Genomic DNA, 22,348 nt, shown 5'->3' with positions numbered 1-22,348 from the left:
CCGTTTTCAGTGTTACTGTGCATTGAGCTTAGTGATAGCTGGCATGCACCAAAGCTGCTGCCCTGACAAGTTGCATGCTGAAGCACATTCATACATTGGGGCTGCAGTAAAAGCACTTTGCTGCTTGTTTGCACATCTTCTTCTGCCCAGGTGTACCACTTGCAGGTTGTCCTTAATTCCCCAGATGCGGTTTTGCTTCCAAGTGTCATGGGGACAGAAGCCAGGCAGTTCACTGTGACAGTTCTCATAGCTGAGATCCGTTTCCAGTTATCATAGCTACTATAAACCATGCTCATCAATCAGCCTTATGTCACATGCTGTACAAGCACAGGGGGGAAGAATAAATTCTTTGTTTCAAAGTAATTTTAATGCTAGAGGATGAATGAGAATGATCTGCTGCAAACTGGGTAGCAGTCATTTGTGAGTGGGATTTGGGTTTTCTTTAGAGTTTCTTTGTTGACATACAACAAAGATAGGTTTAAAGCAGGGTAATAGGTAGCTTTGTAAATAATTTCTGTAACTATGAGGGGGAACAAAACAGAAGTGCTAGCTGGATTTAAAGGTAAGTATCATAATTTCTCTTATAAATGAAAGGTGAAAAGTAGAGTACATGTTGCCATGACCTTTGTATGTGTGCAGGAAAGCAGTTTGATGATGGGGAAGAGAAGAACTGCCTAGTTTGTGAATGCAATTTTTGCATTAGTGTTCTGAGAGTGGTTAAATTCCAGGTATCAAAACAAGACAGCAGGCATTACAGAAGTTTAAGGGGTAATACAGCTGGAGCTGAAACTTCAGCAGAGTAGCAGACAGAAAAGTCTGTATGCTAAATAACTGGGAAAAGATGTGAGATTTAGATGTTGTCTGGAAGTACAGATTTAGACACATTCTGATCAGCTGACAAAAATGCGTTTTGTCCACTGCATTTCCCCCTTTACAGTAAAGACTGTGATAAATCCAATAATAGTGTATTAAAGCTGCTTTCTTAGGAGTCTCTTTCTAGAGTTTATGATAAAAAGCAGGAAGAGTTCAAGCTACTGTGTTTGTATATTATCGAACCAGTACCATGTCTTAACTCATGCTCTTTTTCTTTTTTTTATTTTTGTTTTCCCTTTCAGATTTTCTATTTTGTACATACATTGTTTTGTATATACTGTATATGATGACTTCGGTGGGCAGTGAACGTACCCGGGGCACTCGGGACAAAGCGCAAATTTCAACCACACAGCCAACACAACCACAGAAACAAGTAGTACAGGTATGTGATACTACATAATTAATTTGTGTTGAAAGTGAGCATGTATTTTTTCCCTGGGTCAGTAAAAACTGAGAAAAAGGAAGAAAAAAGTCGTGGTCTATTTTGGAAGAGTGTGTTTGTATTTCTCTTCAATTACTCAGTAATCCAGGACAGCAATAAGTTGTTGCTCTGTTCTTGTTTCTAAAGGAGCTTTGTGTTTTTCAGCAATAGTTCCCATCAGTGGGGAATTCTATGCTTATGTCTGTGTCAGGATTTCTGTCCTGTGACTTCAGTGTCCTCAGATCTTCATATACCAGCCTCCTGATTTTTGGGGATTTCTGGTCAATAGAGCAATTTGAGCGGGTGAGAAAAGTGTAGTTAGATACATGCTATGTTCTAAGGTGGGAATCAGGGTATCTGCAAGTTGCACAATCCTGAAATTCTTGTGCAGTGTCCTCACAAAGTGAAAAGAAGATGGTCTTCCACTAGCAGATGAAACTTATTTTGAGTATCTGTGAGACTGAAATTACCTCATTGTCTTGATTCTCAGCGGAAGAGTAGTTAAATTATGTGTTTGCCTGGGTGACAGAGAGTGCAAAATGTCTCTGCTCCTGGCAACTAATTATTCTCTTGTCAGGTACTCCTCAAAATTGGACTCAGTTCAAGAATTGCCTCAGTTCGCTGCTTGCAGAGAGTGTATCAGCCTAGAGGTGCCCCTCTGGGAAATTGTCTTATTGTTTTCTAGACTGATCTTCATCATGGATGGGCTCCTGTTCTGTTTTGTACGGTATTAATTACGTGACCTCAAGCCCTTATCGTCTCCTTGTGTTGCAGCGTTTTGCACAGTGGTGATTCATGCTAATGTGTGAATTTAGAAAGTGATTTTCAACAAATGAAGTTGAGTTTGGTTTTGTTTTCTGACAAGTGAGGCTGCAGGATTATAGCAAGAAGGTTGACAGCAGTGGAGTATTCTGCCCAGTTTAGGGTTTTCTGGCACAAGAAAGACATTGACAAATGGAAGAAAGTCCAGAGAATAGCTGTGAGGATGGGACATGCTCTCAGTGGGAGGTTGCGCAGAGTGTCACTGAAGGACCACATTTTTTTATTGTTTAGATATCAGATGGACCTTCCTGCTTAGTCAAGCTTTACAGATCAACAGAAATATGTGGGATTTTACTGTTCAATCAACAAAGATTAATTTTTCTGAATGCAGAGTAATATTGCTTTCCCAAATGGAGATTTCATTGTCATAATATCATATTGATCATCTTTTAGGTTATTTGAGAAATTACATCAAAGTTCTTTTGCATTGCTTCTGTATAATAAGTATACCATTTCTGAAAAAATCTGGGCATATTACTGTCACATAATTTTGTGTTTTGCATACTTCTGCTTTCTGGTAGTTCAAAGCTGTTAGTTAAAAGTCTCCTTTGCTGTTACACCACAAAGACTTCTTGTAAGGTTTGAGTAAAGTTTTGGCTGTCTTAGGATGCTTCTGTTTTCTTAGTTGCAATTAAAACTTAGCTGTACTGTTTTATAGGATACTACAATGTTACTTGTAACAGTGGTGACTTAAAGAAGAACCACTCGGTGGGGAAAATAACCTCAAAACCTTTTGTGACGCTGATTTGGTGTTTGTGAAGTAAAACACAACTTTTGGGGTTTTGTTATTTTGGGGTTTTTTTTCTTCTGAATTGCCGGTTCCATCTGGTAGTAATCCACTGGCATAAATATTAGTGATAGTGTACCTGCTCGTTTGTAAGCTCACTGCTTACATGGGAAAACTGAAGATAGTGTCACATATTTGATACTGTTATCTTTGACTTGAAACAAACATGTTGGTTTACTGAAAAAAATTAATCCATGTCTTCCTGTTTTGGGTCAAGTATGCTGTGATGTCTCTACAGAAATTACATTATCAGAGTGTTTCTACTCTGGGCATCTTTAAGGGAAATCTCTTCACTAGCTTAAGAGTTGCAATGGCCCTGAGAAAGCTGAAGTCAGAAAATGGATGAACAGGCTTAATTCCTGAAACCAGCAGACCTTTGGTTTTTGCTCTCTGCTTGGTTCTCAGCAGATATGAAGGGAGATCTCCTTTGCACAGAGCACGGCACTGGCTGGGAAGCTATTGTGGAGGCTGGACCAGGGCTGGTGTAGGGAATTCCAGAGCAGGCTCTCCTCTGTGTTACTGAGTGGAGTGATGTATGATACTGTCAGGATGATGCTTTGAAAATGTGAAGCAGTGCAGAGTACTTAAATCAGTTATAAATGTTACATATGCTAATTGGCTTGGAGCAGTCGCCTTCTGAGCACAGAAAGTATCACTTCCCTCAAGGAACTGGGACAGCTGCAGTAACTTCTTAGAAAATAAGCTGCTGGTGGTGTATGGTGGAGTAATTTTTAGACTCTTCTCAGCATTTACAGTTGGAGACCTCCTCTAGAGCTTGTGTTTGTGGTCAACTCCAAAAGCAAAGCAGTTTGAGGCTGATTAAGTCTGAGCCTGAGGCACAGAATTTCACATAGGTATCCTCTAAAGTGAGACTACAAAATGTGAGATTCAGCCACCTACCTGGGATTAATCTTTTCCCTCAAGAATTTCCGTGGATGAGTTGGGCCCCTTCCCAGTGAAGAAGTCTTCTGCAGCACATTCACGTGCATTTTCTGGCTTGCTTCAAGATCAGCCTTCTCTGGCATGAGATGGAAGCCTCTTCTGTTAGAACAGAAATCAGATTAGGCCCAGGATCCTATAGTGTATGGTTATCTTTGGTATTTTCATGGAAGTGCAGTTCAAGTAGACTGCAACACCACACTGAAAAGAGTGACCTGTATGATGAGACATGAGTGTTACTGAATTGCTTGCTTTATGGGGAAGCCATGGCTTATTTGGATTTATGGTACTTTACCACATCCATACATTTTATTTATTTCAGTTTTTGGAAGTGCGAGCATGGGTTTGTGGTCCAGAAATATACCAAATATTTGAACAGTAGCAAGATCCTGTAGCAGTTTTCAGAACCTACTATTCACTTATAAAGAAAATAAGTGCAGCTGTTCATGGGCAAAATCTTGAGGCATGACTCAGTCTTTTTAAGTGCTCGTAAGACTTCAGGCACTTTGTTGTGAGAGTCATGGAAAGTGATGTGAGCAGGAGCCCTCAGAGATGTGGTTAATTTGGAAATACTGTTGCCAGTTTGTTATGATGAAACTCCAATTCTGGAGTGGTAGATACTAAAGGCAAGTATAAGTAACAATATCAAAGCATAGGCTTCTGTGGTAAATCCTGTTTTACTATATGTTTGTCTATGTGGTGACCTTTAACTCTGGTTTAGACGTGCTGGAACATGTTGAAATTTCTTCTATCCCAGCTAACTTTTTAACAATAAAGTGGGTGTAGAGGAGATGTTAATTCCTTCCCCATAGCACCTCTGTGCTTGTTGCATGTGTTCTTTTTGAGAATCTGAAGGAAAAATAAATAGTGACACTAGTAGATACTTTTAAAAATATATTGTTACCTTTTGTACCTTATTGGATGTTTGTGTTTTTCAGGCAACAGCAGAACAGATTCGCCTTGCTCAGATGATCTATGATAAGAACGATGCAGATTTTGAAGATAAAGTGAAACAAGTATGTTTCTTATAGTGCAGAGTTTCTATTGCCTGCAATAGGGTGCTCCAAAGGTGGCTTACATTGTGGAGCGTCTTTTTCTGACTTAGATGAAACCTTTTTCAGAAAGCTGTAAGTTTAAGTATGAAAAGGTGCTTTTTATTGCACTGCAAAGTCTGTTTATAAGAAACCGTGGTTATACACCTCTGGCTGTATAGTTATGTTGGTGTATTTTCCTTTGGTAGGCAAGCCTTTAAGCCAGAACTCACCTGTGCTGATGTCTCTTCCAGACTGTATCTGTATCTCTGCAGTATGGGCTTGATGCCTAATGACTGTCAGAATAAAGAGTGCATTCAGGTTGTCCACACGTACTTGCATGTGGGAAAAATGTCACCTGTGTAAACTGGGTTTGCCAGTATTTTGGGTGGTTTTCAGGAAAGTAATAATCTAATCATGGCTTGAAGGTGAAGTGTTACTAAAAAAAAATAAATAATTACCTCCCAGATCTGTATGCGTTAAAATATACAATTGCACTGTGAAAATTAAATCTTACACTGTTTCCTCTATCGTGTTGAGTTTTGGGTTAATGCTCAAGTTTCCATTATCGAGTTATAGCTGAGCACATTAACTCAAGTGGTAGTGAGACTCTGAATCTGTGTTCTGTTGTGGGTACTGGTGATTTTGTCTTAGTGAACACATGGTAGCTCATAAAGAACCTAGAAGTACACCAAGAAGGAGAGAAGAATTAGTGTGAATGCTTTAATGCACCAGAGGAGCAGGTTTTGTGATTTCTTTCCCTTTGTAAAACCCCCCCGTGAAGCATTATTAAATACTTTCCATTATTGTTGTTATGAATTTGTCCTGTTGCTCTGCCAAAAGTGAAGTCTTGTACTTCCTGAAACCAAAGGACAGTCATCAATAGTGCCTGTAGCTCTGCTGGTGGGAAGCATAGGAGTTGAGTTTTGCATAGGAAATACTCAGTATTTTACATTTTGCATATATGTATTTCTAGCTCATGTAAAATCTTTTTATTTGAGTAAAATTGCTGGATGTTCCATGAAAAGACTGGTTATTTCCATCCCACACTCCTCAGGATGTTCACTGCAGGTTCATGGAGCATAATTCAGTACTAGGTCTCCTCAAGCAGCCTTATGCTACTTATGCCTTTTGTGTGTCTTTATGCTGAAATGAATTGAGAGAGCTGATCTGGCTGAAAAATAACGTTTTTCTTATCTAACTTCCTGAAATTTTTCCTGATGGATCTGTTCTCTGCCATGGCTTACCTTATGTTTGTTCTCATGCAGTGGGGTGGGATAAAGAGGGGGATGCTTGATGAGGAAGGAGAGAAGATAGTTCTGGTGCTGTCCTGGTCTTTTACATCTTTACTCTCGTATGCTACTGTATCTGGAGTGACGGCATTTGCTGTGAGCAGAAGATAAAAAAAAATGGATGTGCTTGATTACCATTTAAATTGTGTTTCATCCTGTCTCTTGTCTGAATCACAAGCAGATCTGCAATAGGCAGATAACTTTATTTAGAATTTTAGTTTGCTCTGATACAGTAGCTAAGTTTTTTCTTGGAATCTATGGTGGTACTAGCTAATGCTTATTTTCTTATGATGATAATTCAGATATTTTAACATGTCTGACTTTTAACACCAGCTTATGGAGGTGACGGGGAAAAACCAGGATGAGTGCATAGTGGCACTACATGATTGTAATGGGGATGTGAACAGAGCAATCAACATACTGCTGGAAGGAAGTTCAGACACGGTAAGTTTTTACTTTCATATTAAATCACTTTGTTTGCTATATCTTCTAATTCTAAGAATGATAAAATCAAAGAATGATTTGGGAACCATGTAGTTCCAGCCCCCTGCCATAGGCCGGGATACCTTCCGCTAGACCAGGTTGTTCCAAGCCCCGTCCAACCTGGCCTTGAACACTGCCAGGGATGGGGCAACCACAGCTTCTCTGGGCAACCTGCGCCAGTGCCTCATCACCCTCACAGGAGAGAATTTCTTCCTAATGTCTAATCTAAATCTTCTTTCTGCCAGTTTAAAGCCATTCCCCCTTGTCCTGTCACTACATGCCCTGTCAAAAGTCCTTCTCCAGGTTTCTTGTAACCCCCTTTAGGCACTGGGAGCTGCTCCAAGCTCTTCCTGAAGCCCTCTTTTCTCCAAGCTAAGCAAGACCAACTCTCTCAGCCTGTCTTCATAGCAAAGCTGTGCCAGGCCTCTGATCGTCTTCATGGCACACACTGCTGGGTCATGTTGAGCTTCTCATCAACCAACACCTCTATTTCCTCTTCAGAGCTGCTCTCAATCCATTCTCTGTCCAGCCTGTAGTTGTGCTTGGGATTGCACCAAACCTGATGCAGGACCTAGCACTTGACCTTGTTGAACTTTATGGGGTTTGCACAAGCCCACCTTTACAGCCTGTCCAGATCCCTCTTCCCTCCAGCATGTTGAGTGCACCACACAGCTTGGTGTTGTTGGCTGACTTGCTGTGAGTGCATCAATCCCACTGTCCATGTCACCAACAAAGATGTTGAACAGGATTGTTCCCAATGCTGACCCCTGAGGAGCACCACTCAACAGTGGTCTCCAGTTGGACACTGAGCCATTGACCACAACTCTCATGAGTGCAGCCATGCAGCCAGTTCCTTATCCAGCAAGTGGTCTATCCGTCAAATCCACACCTCTCCAGTTTAGAGACAAGGATGTTATGTGGGGCGGTGTCAAATGCCTTGCACAAGCCCAAGCAGAAGTTGCTTTTCACTTATCTGCCAACTCCGTGGCCCCATCATAGAAGGCCGCCAAATTTGTCAGGCATGATTTTCCCTTAGTGAAGCCATGCTGGCTGTCACCAACCACCCCGTTATTGTCTATATGCCTTAGCATAGATTCCAGGAGGATCTGCTCCATTATATTGCTGGGCACTGAGGTGAGACTGACTGGGCTGTAGTTCCTGGGTCTTCCTTGTTTCCCTTTTTACAAATGGGGGTTATAATTCCCTATTTCCAGTCAGGAGAAACTTCACCAGACTGCCACAACTTCTGAGATACGATGGATAATGACTTAGCAACTTCATCCACCAATTTCCCCAGGGCCTACTTCTTGTCAGGTCCCATGGACTTTAGCACTTTCAGGTTTGGGGTGGTTGGAGTTCCCCATGAAGACCAGGGCTTGTGAATGTGAGGCTGATGCTGTCTGTCTATAAAGGCTTTATCCTCATGGTCTTCCCATTCAGGTTGCTTGTAACAGACTCCCACTATAATGTCCCCTGTCCCTGCTCTTCCTTTAATCTTGACCCATAAGCTGTCAGTCAGCTCACCATCCATCCCTGGTCAGACCTCCATGCACACCAGTGGGTCGTTGACATAGAGAATATCACCCCCTCCTTATCTAGCCAGCCTCTTCTTCTTGAAGAGCCTGTATCCTTCCATTCCAACACTCCAGTCGTAGCAGGTGTCCCACCACATCTCTGTGATGCCAGTAAGATCACAGTCATGCAGGTGTCCACACGTCTGTAACTCTTCTTGTTTATTCCCTATGCTACATATGTTTGCAGGGAGGCATTTAGGTTGGGCGCTCAAAGCTGACTTGCTGGCTGGATTAGCAGGAATTCCTTTGTGCTCCTTTTCAGGTGCTCTCCAGCTGACCTGTGATCTCTCTTGAGGCTCTGGGCATCTCTTGCTGGCACTTGCATCTGACTGACAGGAGTGGGATGCATTGGGGTTCCCCTCTGCTTAGTACTTTAGGTTAAAGCCTTTTCCACTAGCTTGGCAGACCTGTGACCGAAAATGATCCTCCCTTTCTCTGACAGGTCTTCATCAGTCCCCAGCAGATCAGGTTTCTCAGCAAGTTGCATGGTCTAAGTAGCTGAACCCCTGGCTGTGTTGTCAGTCCCATAGCCATCTGTTGATTCACCAGATTTGACTAGCACTTTCAAACCCCTTCCATTTGACTGGGAAAATTGATGAAAAAACTGCCTGGGCTCAAGAGTCCTTTATGCTGTCCCCAGGGCTCTGTAATCCTTCTTGTTAGTCTTCACACTGCTCCTGGCTGTATATATTGTGCCCACATGAACAGCAGTGGATAATAATGTTATGAGGCTTGGTAGCCTCTCAGTGACAAGTGATTGGGAAAGTAATTTCAGAAGCTTTTGATTTCTATGTCTCCATTGAAATTCTTTTGAAGGAGATGGAGACAGGGCAGTTTCTCTTCTCTATGTATACCCCAGGGTAGACTTGAAAATGTTGTGGGTGTTCAACTGGTCTCTTGCAGATTCCTCTGGCTTTCATTTACATGCAGCAATTCTAACTCAGCAGTGTAACTCAGTGCTCTATCAGACCCAGGCCTGTTTTTTGCTGCAGTATTTGTATTTACTCTGTAGTACCTCCACAACCTTGAAACCTGAGACTGTTTGCCACAAAGGGCAGTCTTTATAAGCTTAAAGGGGAGGCAGGTGTTTTAGGTCGTGTAACTTCTGTAGGTGAGCATTGTCAGTATTGAAGTTGGAGGAGGTTTTCACATCTGAAGCTTGCATTGACAATGCTACTAATGGCAGAATAGGATACAGCAAGTAGTTGGTTCTTTCACTGTGTTGCTCATTTGCATGACTTCATTGAAAAACAAAGAGAAGACTGAACAATGTGTATATAACAACAAATAATGTCGCTTCAGATGTTAAACAAAGCAATTTTTAATGCCAAGAGATATCAGGAAAATATGTCTTGCTGCGGTTGAAGTTTTTGCTGGAGGGACATCTTATGCTTATCTGAGGCAGTAAACTAGATTCTATTTCATCTAAATTGGGAAAACCTGGACTTCCTTTCTTTAATGCTGAACATTTGGTATTTCCTGTGATTTGTCAGGATATGTATTCTGGCTTATTGTTAATGAGGAAACTCACCACACACATACTCTAAATCTAGGACACATACCATTCTGACTGAGGGGACTTTCTTTTCTATCCCTTTTTCATTTTTCAGAGTTGAGGTCATCTAAAGCGCCTAAGTCTGTAATACTGAGTGAACTGGTGAGCTGGGAATAGTAGAGCATCTCTCCTTGATTAAATCTGTCTTGGTAATATACTGGTTTTGTGCTCTCTTGTACTTCTTGTATTTGTCATTTTCTGGTTTAAAATAGTTTCCTGGTTGATAGAGAATGTTAAATGCTTTCTTACTTTAGCCAGTTGTGATAAATGATCATGACATGGAAGAAACTTTGTGAACTCTTTTATCCATTAGAAGCAACATGTGCATGTGTTCTGCTTGTCAAAATGGCAAGTCCCTGTGAACCCACTGCAGTCTGTAGACAAAATGCAACTTGGAAACAAATACACAGAACTTAAAGGGCTTAAGGAGGAAAGTGTATTAATTGAAAAAGAGGAAGGAGTTTTAATTGAAGGGCCTGAAGAAATTTATTCTTCATGGAGATTTATGGGCCTCCAAAGGGTTTGTTTTAGGGCTATTATATTTCAGAACAATTCAACTGTGGATTTGATGTGAAGTTGAAAGTAGAGGTACTACTAGTTCTGAATGCAGATTCACAAATCTTTTTCTAGTTTCATTCTGCTTTGATGACCTAGAAGTTTTTGGGGAGGAGGGGGTTTATTTTTGTTTGCTTGAGTTTTTTTGGTGTTTCTTTTGGTAGTGTTTTTCTTTGGTTGTTTTTTTTTGAACCTCAGTTGGAAGAAGTGCCTGTCTAATTTGAGGAATTAAAAGAGCAAGGAGGGATAGATAGAATGTCTATAATTTCTTGGCTTTATGCTGTGTGACTTAGTCTTTAGGAAGACTTTTCACTTGCAATTGTGAGAATCTGGCTTTGAAAAGACAGAGGCTTGTGGATGACAGAAGGGCATGTTTCTTTGCCCAGGATTTCTATTCATTTAACTTCCTACAAATGTAAGACCTATTTTATGCTCAACAATGTTTTCCTTCCTAAAACTTTGAAGATAGAACAAAGGGAACCTTTCAGATTATTCTTCTTTCTGTTTAAGATGAGGCCTGCAAGGCAGCTTCTGTTACATGTTTTCAGAGGTCAGGCTCAGAACTGTCAGTTGCCTCAGGCATCGTCAACTGAAATTGTAGTCAGTTAGCTTACAAAAATAGGCAGCTTCAATAGTCTGTGATGGATTCCCATGCCCAGAGGTAGTACCATCCTCTATCTTAAAGCATGTGCCCAATTTCTCGAGGCTTTCCTCAGATTATATTGTGGGAAAGCATGGATCTGATGCTTTTCAGAGTCATCCTTTTACTGATTCTTCCTGTGTCATGTGAAAACTTACCAGGGAGAGGCTGCTGCTTCTTAAGCTTTTCAGGATCATCCAGTTTGGGATATTTTTAAAAACTGCCAGAGATCTCTGGGCACCATGGCCATCGGTGAGCTACTAGTGCATTATGAGCTACATAGAATTGCTTCTTCAGTTGTCAGTGCAGTTACTTGTCCTCCTATGAAGTGTTTCTAAAGCTCTGGTATTGTTTTAGTGTTACGCAGTTTTGTTACAGCAGTTACACAGGCTATGGCAGGGGAAGCCATGTGATAGTGACTGGAGAAAATGGTTTTTCTGTGCATAAATAACATGGGGTTGCTCAAACTTGTAATTTTGTACTTTAATCCATGCTCTCTGTAGTTCTTCTAAGTTGGTGCTGTTGCCTTCTGTACTGGAGATGAGACTGAAAAGGACTTCAGCCTTCATTCTCATCTGTACCATATCAAAAAATAAGAAAGAGTGAGCATTCTATTAGAACTTACTCTTTCAAAGGATAGAATCATAGAATAGTCAGGGTTGGAAAGGACCTTAAGATCATCTAATTCCAATCCCCTTGCCATGGGCAGGGACACCTCACTCTAAACCATGTCACCCAAGGCTCTGTCCAACCTCGCCTTGAACACCGCCAGGGATGGAGCATTAACAGCTTCCTTGGGCAACCCATTCCAGTGCCTTACCACCCTCACAGTAAAGAACTTTTCCCTTATATCCAGTCTAGACTTTCCCTGTTCAGGTTTTAACCCGTTACCCCTTGTCCTGTCACTACAGTCCCTAATGAAAAGTCCTTCCGCAGCATCCTTATAGGCCCCCCCTTCAGATACTGGAAGCTGCTCTGAGGTCTCCACGCAGCCTTCTCTTCTCCAGGCTGAACAGCCCCAACTTTCTCAGCCTCTCTTCATACGGGAGGTGCTCCAGTCCCCTGATCATCCTCGTGGCCCTCCTCTGGACTTGTTCCAACAGTTCCGTGTCCTTTTGATGTTGAGGACACCAGAACTGCACACAATGCTCCAAGTGAGGTCTCATGAGAGCAGAGTAGAGGGGCAGGATCACCTCCTTCGACCTGCTGGTCACGTTCCTCTTGATGCAGCCCAGGATACGGTTGGCTTTCTGGGCTGTGAGCGCACACTGAAGCCGGCTCATGTTCATTTTCTCATCGACCAACACCCCCAAGTCCTTCTCTGCAGGGCTGCTCTGAATCTCTTCTTTGTCCAGCCTGTAGCTGTGCCTGGTTTTGCTCCAACCCAGGTGTAGGACCTTGCACTTGGTATGGTTAAATGAATGCATGGTTAAATGGATACAATGAAACACTGAGTTTATTCTTATAAACTGCTTTGTTACATGCTTTCCCCATAGCATTACTTTTCTTCATTCTGGGCAGCTTGGACTAGCTGGTCATTGCCTAGCTTATGAGGACTTCTGAGCTGTTGTTGTCTGCATTGAGAGGAGGTAGGACAGGACCTGAAAGTACTGATAGCCAACCTTTTTTTCGTGATGTAGGTGCCTGTCAGAGTTTTTAGTGCTTCAAAGTTGATGTCTGCTTACTTTCATATGCGACTTTCCTGCTTAAATACTTTATCTAGATTATAATCTCACAGAGATGAAGATAGACATGTAAACCTATCTGCCATCTTAATGGTTTGGAAATAATACTGTTCTTCTTGTCAATGGACAAGCCATGCAATTGCATCATATATGAGATGCTGTGCTACTCTTAGCAAGTGTTCTAGTAATTTTATTTTCGACTCCTACAGATACTCTTATGGCGTCTAAATGATCCCTGAATTTATTTTAAAGACAGTGTTTAATGTTAGAGATGAAGCCTGGTGTCTGGAACTTGGTTCCTTGTCTCCTTTAGACATAGCTTTTCCTCTATTTTGCAGTGTGTGATAAGCTGTAGCTGATTGGGCAGGATGGCTTATTATTGCCCCAGTTTTCCCCAGTTGTTGCTCTGCCATTCTGTTTCCTGGTACTTGAATTCTCATCTGGATAATGTTTTTGATTCTCCCACCCTTAGGCCACATACTTGTCAGTCTCTTGTTCAGTGATGCTTATAAGCATTTTTTCATTTCCTTGAGAGAAGATAGTTCTGTACATGCTCCCTTGCTAGATTTATGGAGGTAGTTGAGATGGAAACTGTTGCTTGCTTTGCGGGTTTTGTAGGCTGTGGATGTATCTAGGCTTCCTTCAACAGCTTCCTTGAACTAGTAAAAGTCTGTTATAGCCAGAAATACTTGAGATCCTCACATTCTGTAAGACAGACCAACTTGTTACTTCCTTATCTCTTCCCAAAAGCACAGCCCATTTTTTTCCATTTCTATCAGTGAAGTTTGCAAATTATTATATACATGATGTTATGGAAATTTCTGGTTTTTTTTGTGGCTTTTGTTTGTTTGTTTGTTTGTTTTATTTTGGTTTTTTTTTTTGCCATGAACTGAAGGGGTATGAGGTGGAATTATGAATTGAGAACTGTCTCTTCATTTTAACTTTTGTTTCTAATTCTGTTCTACTTAATAGACTTCTTGGGAGACTGTAGGGGGAAAGAAGAAAAGCATTGGAAAGGAAAGTTCAGAAAACAAAGAGAACAGAGAAAAACGAGGCGACAGAGAAGTGAGTCGTGGACGGGGAAGTTCCAACAGACGGGGAAGAGGAGGCAGCCGTGGCCGAGAGTGTATGTACAGGTGTTCATTCTTAAAGGTTCAAACACTTTTCTGGTGGCTGAAACTGGCTGAATTAGTAATGAATGCTTAATGGAATAAAGTCTATCCAAGGTACAGGTCAGTACTGAAGGGATAATAACTTGTGCAACAGGCAACTCAGTACTGAAGGGATAATAATTTGTGCAACAGGTATGCCTGGTGTATATGACTTGGTTTGGAGGTGGTCTGTGCTTGTGCAGAGACGCTCCATTTTAAAGTAATTGATCTTGTACAAATTCCTATTCTTTAAGATTTAAAATTGAGTCTTTGTAAGACTCCTTGAAAGCAAGTATGTTCCTGCACAGCTGGTATACTTTTTTGTTTCTTTTAATGAAAAAATTATCTGGCTTTGACTCCATCTCCCGTTATGAGTGGGAGAACCCGAAGATGTTCTCATCTTAGAATCATAGAATAGTTAGGGTTGGAAAGCACCTGAAGATCATCTAATTCCAACCTCCTTGCCACGGACAGGGACACCTCACACTAAACCGAACACTCACACTGAAGCTAGCTCATGTTCATTTTCTCATTGACCAACACCCCAAAGTCCTTCTCCCCAGGGCTGCTCTGAATCTCATTTCTAAGAGATACAGATAATACCTTCTCATAAGGGGAATGAAAAGACTGGGATAATTATTAATATCTAGCATGTATTTCTCATATAAGGCAACCAAAAGGTGAGTTTCTACAACAGAGAAAATTCTTTGTGAGTTGAAATATTTAAAATTTGGTACAGTTTATACCGTTGCGATAATACATCATACAAAAGCAAACTGATGTTTCCAAGTTAGGTAGAATCACATTAGACCACCGTTGGATGCACACTGCTTTTTCTCCTTATTTTTTATCAGCAGTATCAAAGTCATACACGCTGCCTTTAAAGGCTGTACAAAACACTGATAGATGAGCAGAACTGGAATGAAAACAATATGTTTAGCTTTTTGCTTAAAAGCAGGAAAAATGTTTACAATATTATCCAACTCTTCTAATTCATTACTGGGATGTTTTCAGATATTGTGCCAGTGAAGATTTTGTGAATCTTTGTAGGAAAGAGTAATGTCAGGATGGCAAAAATATTAATAAGACTTGGAGCTGTACTTTTACAACAAATTAAAATTGGATCCATCAAAATAAAAGTGACAGGCAGAATTTGAATTAAAGATTTTCCAGATGGTTACCAAAACTTCTTAGCTTTATATCCAAGCATTAGTGATTTATCTTTTTTTTTCTGTCATTAGGAGAAGTTGTGCAGTACAAAATCTCAGCAGTGCTTTAAATGGCCAGTCATTTTTTTTATATAATTTTTTTTTTCTTCAAGGAGACAGCCATCTTTCAGAGTATTTCCTCAGGAGTTTTTCACAAAATGGTTAAGTTGCAGTGCTTTTCTAATGCCTCGCCTTCACTCATACCTCTGATTTAAATACAGAGGAGAGTTCCTTTAAGTTTCCCTGGTTGTACAGAGGTGTGGTATGGACAGACAGGAGAAGAGCTGTTTTTCCTAGTTATTCTTTATTGTTTCACTGTTGTCACCAGCATATTATCAAGGAAGCACAGCGTGACGCAGCTTTAATTTCCTACCTCCTTAAAGAGGTGAGACGTAATTAAATACTGTAGTCTCCAGTAGTCTGCAAAACACTGTCCCCCTTCCATCCCCAGATGTGTGTCTGCTGAGGAACATTTCCCTCTTATTACAAATTTTGCTTTCTAATTGTCCATTGCAAAGTAAACATAACTTGCTAGGCCCCCAAAGAGGAGGGCTGACTGAGATCTGTTGAACAGCCCACTTTAAAATGTTGCCTTTCCTTTTGCGGTACAGATGGCTATATTGTCTCATGCGTAAGTCTCTAAAGTTTCTTTTAAGCTGTCCTCTCTCCACAGTAAGAGCTGAAGAAAATGGAGTGGACAACAATCAAGGAGACAGGCCTTCAGACCGTGGGAAGCGTGGCCGTGGGAGAGGTAAGATTGGTGGCATTGGTGTGGGACTGGCACTGATTGGAACTCTCTGATTTATTTCTCTAAATACTTCTTTTTAAGCGTGTTAGTTATCCTTTACTTCATAAGCACTTCAGCCACCTTTAATTTAGATGCATCCTTCTCCCTTACACCTTGTCATGTCTTGATCTCAAAGCAACTTAAAACAATTGACCCAAATAACTTTTAGGGTAGTTTCCTGTATAGCAGGCTGGTGTGCTTTGGCTATGGAGAGCTGTTTTCCTAGACTGACTCATGACAGCCTCCTGTGAGTGGGAGTGCACTGGGTTCCTCAGGATGTTCTCTGGCAGCAGGAGAGTACAAGATTCCATCTGTAGGGCACTTTGGAAGGGATTTGATGTGTATTTGTGCTGTTTCTTTGAGGTGGATATGGTTGTCAGGCTTGCCTTCTGCTTTTGGTAGCCAATCGGAGAAAGCACAAGCCACCTTAGAGACTTTTTGGTAAGAGAAGGAATTTGGCGTGGAAGAGTTGAAAAGAAGTGTGGAAAAAGAATACTGTGGAATACTGGGTACAACTCTGATCCTATCCTGCAGAAGATACAGGAAAGATGTTGATAATGAATTTGATGTGAAATCAAGGGATGTATAGTGGATTTGGATTTTCACAGGTTTGAGTGGAAAGAGGATTGTTTTTTCTTAGAGCAGGAATAATGAATTGAATAACCTATGTACAGTGCAGATTGTGTGGGGAAGTGGGTATTAACTGAGTTAAGTTAATAAAATGCACAGAAGAGCTAGTATAGTTAGTAAATAATGTCTGCCTCGAAGGAAGATTCTGCCTTCAAAAGACTCCCCTTTATTTGGAATATCCAGTAATGAGACGTTTGAAGACAGGCACATCCAACTTCATTGTATCCAAATCTGCATCTTGAAGGAGTGGAAAAGACAGGTAGTTTCTAAGGGCTGCAGGAATGACTCTGTTATGCTTCTGAACTGGCAAATATCAACTGATGTGTGCAGAGATAGTTTTGCAGGGCAGGGTGTGGTACAGTTCACAGTATCACAGTATCACACAGTATCACAGTATGTTAGAGATTGGAAGGGACCTCAAAAGATCATCTAGTCCAATCCCCCTGCCAGAGCAGGAACACCTAGATAAGGTTACACAGGAATGTGTCCAGGCGGGTTTTGAATGTCTCCAGAGAAGGAGACTCCACAACCTCCCTGGGCAGCCTGTTCCAGTGTTCTGTCACCCTCACTGAGAAGAAGTTTCTTCTCAAGTTTAAGTGGAACCTCTTGTGTTCCAGTTTATACCCATTACCCCTTGTCTTATCATTGTTAGCCATTGAGAAGAGCCTGGCTCCATCCTCATAACACTCCCCCTTTATATATTTATATACACTAATAAGGTCCCCCCGCAGTCTCCTCTTCTCCAAACTATAGAGACCCAGCTCCCTCAGCCTTTCCTCATAAGGGAGATGCTCCACTCCCTTAATCATCTTTGTCGCCCTGCGCTGGACTCTCTCCAGCAGGTCCCTGTCCTTCTTGAACTGAGGGGCCCAGAACTGGACACAATATTCCAGATGCAGTCTCACCAGGGCAGAGTAGAGGGGAAGGAGGACCTCTCTCGACCTACTGACCACCCCCTTCTAATACACCCCAGGATGCCATTGGCCTTCTTGGCCACAAGGGCACAGTGTTGGCTCATGGTCATCCTGTTGTCCACTAGGACCCCCAGGTCCCTCTCCCCTTCACTGCTCTCTAACAGGTCGTTCCCCAACCTATACTGGAACCTGGGGTTGTTCCTGCCCAGATGCAGGACTCTGCACTTTCCCTTGTTATATTTCATCAAGTTTCTCCCTGCCCAACTCTCCAGCCTGTCCAGGTCCCGCTGGATGGCAGCACAGCCTTCTGACGTGTCAGCCACTCCTCCCAGCTTAGTGTCATCAGCAAACTTGCTGACAGTACACTCAATTCCCTCATCTAAATCATTGATGAATATATTAAATAATACTGGTCCCAATACTGACCCTTGTTCACAGCTACAGTTTTCAGTATTTTTGCATATTAATTGATAGAATGTTAAGTATTTTAGTATTTGTCTTATAAAATAATCCTTTATACTCAGGTTAAAAATATAAAGGTAGTATTTTTTAAAATGTTGGGTGAAATCATAGAATAGAATCATAAAATAGTTAGGGTTGGAAAGGACCGTAAGATCATCTAATTCCAATCCCCTTGCCATGGGCAGGGACACCTCACTCTAAACCTTGCCACCCAAGGCCTCATCCAACCTCGCCTTGAACACCGCCAAGGATGAAACATTCACAACCTCCCTGGGCAACCCATTCCAGTGCCTCACTACCGTAACAGTAAAGAATTTCTTCCTTATATCCCATCTAAACTTCCCCTGTCTAAGTTTTAACCCATTACCGCTTGTCCTGTCACTGCAGTCCCTGATGAAGAGTCCCTCCCCAGCATCCTTGTAGGCCCCCTTCAGATACTGGAAGGCTGCTCTGAGGTCTCCACGCAGCCTTCTCTTCTCCAGGCTGAACAGCCCCAACTTTCTCAGCCTGTCTTCATACAGGAGGTGCTCCAGTCCCCTGATCATCCTCATGGCCCTCCTCTGGACTTGTTCCAACAGTTCCATGTCCTTTTTATGTTGAGGACACCAGAACTGCACACAATACTCCAAGTGAGGTCTCATGAGAGCAGAGTAGAGGGGCAGGATCACCTCCTTCGACCTGCTGGTCACGTTCCTCTTGAATGCAGCCCAGGATACGGTTGGCTTTCTGGGCTGTGAGCGTACACTGAAGCTGGCTCATGTTAATTTTTCTCCTCGACCGACACCCCCAAGTCCTTCTCTGCAGGGCTGCTCTGAATTTCTTCTCCGCCCAATCTGTAGCTGTGCCTGGGATTGCTCCGACCCAGGTGTAAATGAAATGTAGAGGTTAATTTCAAATGTGGTCTATTTTTCCTTTGTAACTTTATGAACAATATGCTGCTTTTGTTGTCAACACTGTAGCTGTCTAGATTGACATCATGTATCTCAAGACAAAGCAATCATCAGCTCAGATGAACATATCTGTCTGAAGAAAGAGGAACAACTTAACCAGTTTCTGTTCGGTGGTTAGTGTGCATAGCATTACTGTATATCTCTACCAAATATTTCAGACATTCATGTGAGCAAAGTATCTTAATGAAGTGTCTGTGATAAACCTGTTGAATGACTTCAGGATCACTACATTATAAGTGTGTATATTCCATGGCAGGAAATACCTAATTTAATTTTATAACACAAGCCCTTGAAAACTGCAGGGAGTTGTGTAAAGCTTTATAATTCCCTTGTCAGTATTTGAGGGATGCATGACCTTCTTTATTTGCGTATTATTAGTAATAATAAAAGTTTCCTGCTGTTTAATTCAGCAGTCTTTGTTTTCTGGTACACAGAATAGTCAAATATGGGATAAATAGCTGAAAGTAAATAGATTGCTGGTAATCACCACAGAACCGTTTTTTTTAGAAATGCTTCGTGCAGAATGTGTGTATAGTAATCTAGGCATGGGATATGAAATTAAGGGTCAGCTAGTTATCTGAGCAGTGCATTGTCTGTACTGTAAGTTACCTTCTCAAGTTGGAGCTATGTTACTGGTTGTTTTCTAGGGGAAGGTACTGAGCCATTGTTTTATTGCTTCACTGTAGAGCACCCTAATTCTAGGAAATTATATGCACTGCAAATAGCAGAAATAGGATGGACACTGGGATGATGATGTGCTGCTTACTGAGGGGGAAAATCCCTACTACTGAGTATTTCACCCTTCGTGCTGTAGACACTAGTTTGGTTTTTGAGAAGATCATCTGTTAACGGCTGTGTGGCATTCCTTGCAACTTTATAGGGTAGTAGGTATACAGTGTACAAACATCACTTCTTGCTGGTATGCAGGAGGTCAGGGATTTGAAATAGGTACACATGACTGACTGATTAACAGAAAGCAAAAATGCATGTTGTGGTTTAAGCCAGTCGTCAACTCAGCCACGCAGTTGCTACTCCTTCCCCCCCCACCCTGAGGGATCGGGAGGAGAATCGAAATAATGCAACTCCCACGGGTTGAGATAAGAACAGTCCAGTAACTAAGGTATAACACAAATCACTACTGCTACCACCAATAATAATAATGATAAAGGAAATAACAAGGGAAGAGAATATGATACCACCTGTCAATACACAGCCCGACTGAGCAGTGAACCAGCCCTTCCGAGTAACTCCCAATTACATCCTGGGCATGACGTGCTGTGGTATGGAATACCTCTTTGGCTAGCTTGGGTCAGGTGTCCTGTCTCTGCTTCCTTCCCGCTTCCCCTCTTCCCTGGCAAGAGCATGAGACTCAGAAAGTCCTTTGTCAGACTAAACATTACTGAGCAGCAACTAAAACCATCAGAGTTATCAGCGGTGTTCCCAGGCCGAAAGTCAAAACCACAGCGCTGCACCAGCTACTAAGAAGGAGAAAAAGTGACTGCTGCTGCTGAACCCAGGACAATGCATCACAGGATATGTTTCAGGACACATCCCAGCTGGAGTAGCTCTGCCCTTAATTTTTGCTTGCCCAGCTGAGGGTGTAAACTTTGGCTTGGAAAACAGTCAAGGGATTTCTTTTTTTTTTTTTAAGATGGCCATCTCGTCTGTCTTTCTCTTCATAACTGAATTTCTTGATTGAGGTTAATTTACGTGTAAAAATACTATAATGGTGATAAACATAATCACTTAGATGAAATTACTGTTTGTGTGTCAGTACTGCAAGGATTTGTAACCATCTGGAATGGAATCTCTTGAAGGAATTAGAGGAAGATGGTTATGTCTTTAAGATAGTCAGCTGTAGAAATGTTTCCTCACGTGTTTTAATCAGCTGCAGTGTTTTATACAAATTGACAAACTTTATAGGCACTTCTTTTTTTTTTTTGGGGGGGGGAGGTGGAAGCAGGGGGGGAGGATTGTGCTGCATTTTTTTTTTTTTTTACTGTTCTCATATCTTCAATTTTAAGTGTAGGTCTGGTTCTCCCACTGTCTTCCACCCAGTGTTGAAAAAGATGATATAGAGCTAGAAAAGGCTTTCGAAGCTACTGGGTATTGGGAAGGCTCTTGTGGGGTGTGAGGAACAAACAGAGAAGGCCTTCTCCACCTGCAAAAGGGAGGGCTGAGTGGATGTATGGTAGAGATCTGTAAAATTCGTGTGGAGAAGGTTCTGTGGGGAAATCAAATGATCACTCCAACCAAGTATGCAAATGAGAGAATATTAAATGAACTCAGTAGGTCACAGGTTCACAACAGACAAAGGTGGTTCTTCAGACACATAGTTAACCTAAGGAACTCCTTTCAATAAGATTATGTGGGTACTGAAAACTTACGCACAGACAGACCTGGCAATTTTATCCTAAAAAGAACCAGAGCAGGAAAAGGAAAAACCAGTGAGGGTTTTTAATGCATAAGTTATCTTAGGCTGAGGAAGTCTGAGCTACAAATAGGTGTAGACCAGGAGAGTGTCCAGAGAAACTGCACTGTGGTTACAGTTCGCATATTCTTCCCTAGATATCTCATTGACCGTAGCTGATAATGAGATATCAGGTAGGTGAACTTTTGGTCTTGATTCAGTATAGAAATTGTTACAAACTCAACTGTAGCAATTTTTCTGATTTGCAAAGTGAAAATGGATTTGTTACTTTTACTTCTGTTCCTCTATTCACTTCTTCATCGTTCTTCCAAAAATGACATGAATATGTCATAAATGTGAATGCTGACAGGGAAATTTTTTCTAGAGAAACAGAAGTAAAAAGCAATGGGAAAACCATTTTGTTTTAATTTTGGACTTAAACCAGCATGATAAGGAGCCTTTAAACTCATTTCCTGCTGGCTATATAAGAAAGCAAAGCAGCTTAAGCTTTTGTAAATATTTGTAAAACCCGGCTTGTACTCTTGAATTATTTTATTTTTTAAACTTTTTTAGGTGAGTATGCTGTCCTTGAAAAAAATGACGTTATGTAATCAGGACTGCATGTTTAAACATTCTCTTGTTTCAAAAAGCTTAGCACAGTTGGCACAGGATATATTTTGAGTTTCTTTTGCCAGAACTAGTGAGGAGGATGTTTTTTTTCCAAGACCTCAATGTAGAGCAGACCTTGTGGAGATCAGTCTGAAGGTTGTTTAGTTTTGCTGTAGTTGATTCTGCATTGGTTAGGGAACTATCTCTTTTTTTTTTTTTTTTTTTTAAATTTTATTTTACTTACTTTTCCTTTTTTTTTTTTTTTGTTAGATAAACCAGAACTTAGCTTTAATGGAAGTTATTTATTTTCTTTTAAACGTAACTTTAGAGTTGAAAGTTATCTGCATGTGCTTCAAAAAATGGTTACTAGAGTACATGCAGTATGTAAAACTGATCCAATGCTTCTAGCTTCATGCTGACTAATAAAAGTGGTTTGAATTTATTAAATATGTCTTTTTGTTTCTGTAGTATGGAATACCTAGAATACGAACTTTCTGTACTTAGCCTCTTTATCTCTTCATAAGCCTTAAGCCGCTGGTGGATGTCTACTGAGTATGGCTGGCTTTGCAT

At 41.3% G+C, this 22,348-nt stretch overlaps 1 protein-coding gene across 2 annotated transcripts in view; it reads left to right on the top strand.

The window, feature by feature from the left end:
* Positions 1-670: 670 nt before the first annotated feature.
* Positions 671-22,348, top strand: part of UBAP2 (ubiquitin associated protein 2) — a 145,559-nt gene continuing 123,881 nt past the window's right edge. The window contains exons 1-5 of one of the 2 annotated variants that reach the window (XM_080636803.1): positions 671-1,255; positions 4,781-4,858; positions 6,499-6,609; positions 13,630-13,783; positions 15,690-15,767. In XM_080636803.1, the coding sequence (XP_080492929.1) occupies positions 1,076-1,255; positions 4,781-4,858; positions 6,499-6,609; positions 13,630-13,783; positions 15,690-15,767 (601 nt within the window). In that variant the 5' untranslated portion in view covers positions 671-1,075. The remainder of the gene's footprint in view (positions 1,256-4,780; positions 4,859-6,498; positions 6,610-13,629; positions 13,784-15,689; positions 15,768-22,348) is intronic. The other variant, XM_080636804.1, reaches the window with a different exon arrangement.

This window comes from Psittacula echo, assembly GCF_963264785.1.
Source record: "Psittacula echo genome assembly, chromosome: Z".
Taxonomy (NCBI): domain Eukaryota; kingdom Metazoa; phylum Chordata; class Aves; order Psittaciformes; family Psittacidae; genus Psittacula; species Psittacula echo.
The sequence above is the reverse complement of the archived record's forward strand: the minus strand, read 5'-3'. Positions and strand labels throughout refer to the sequence as shown.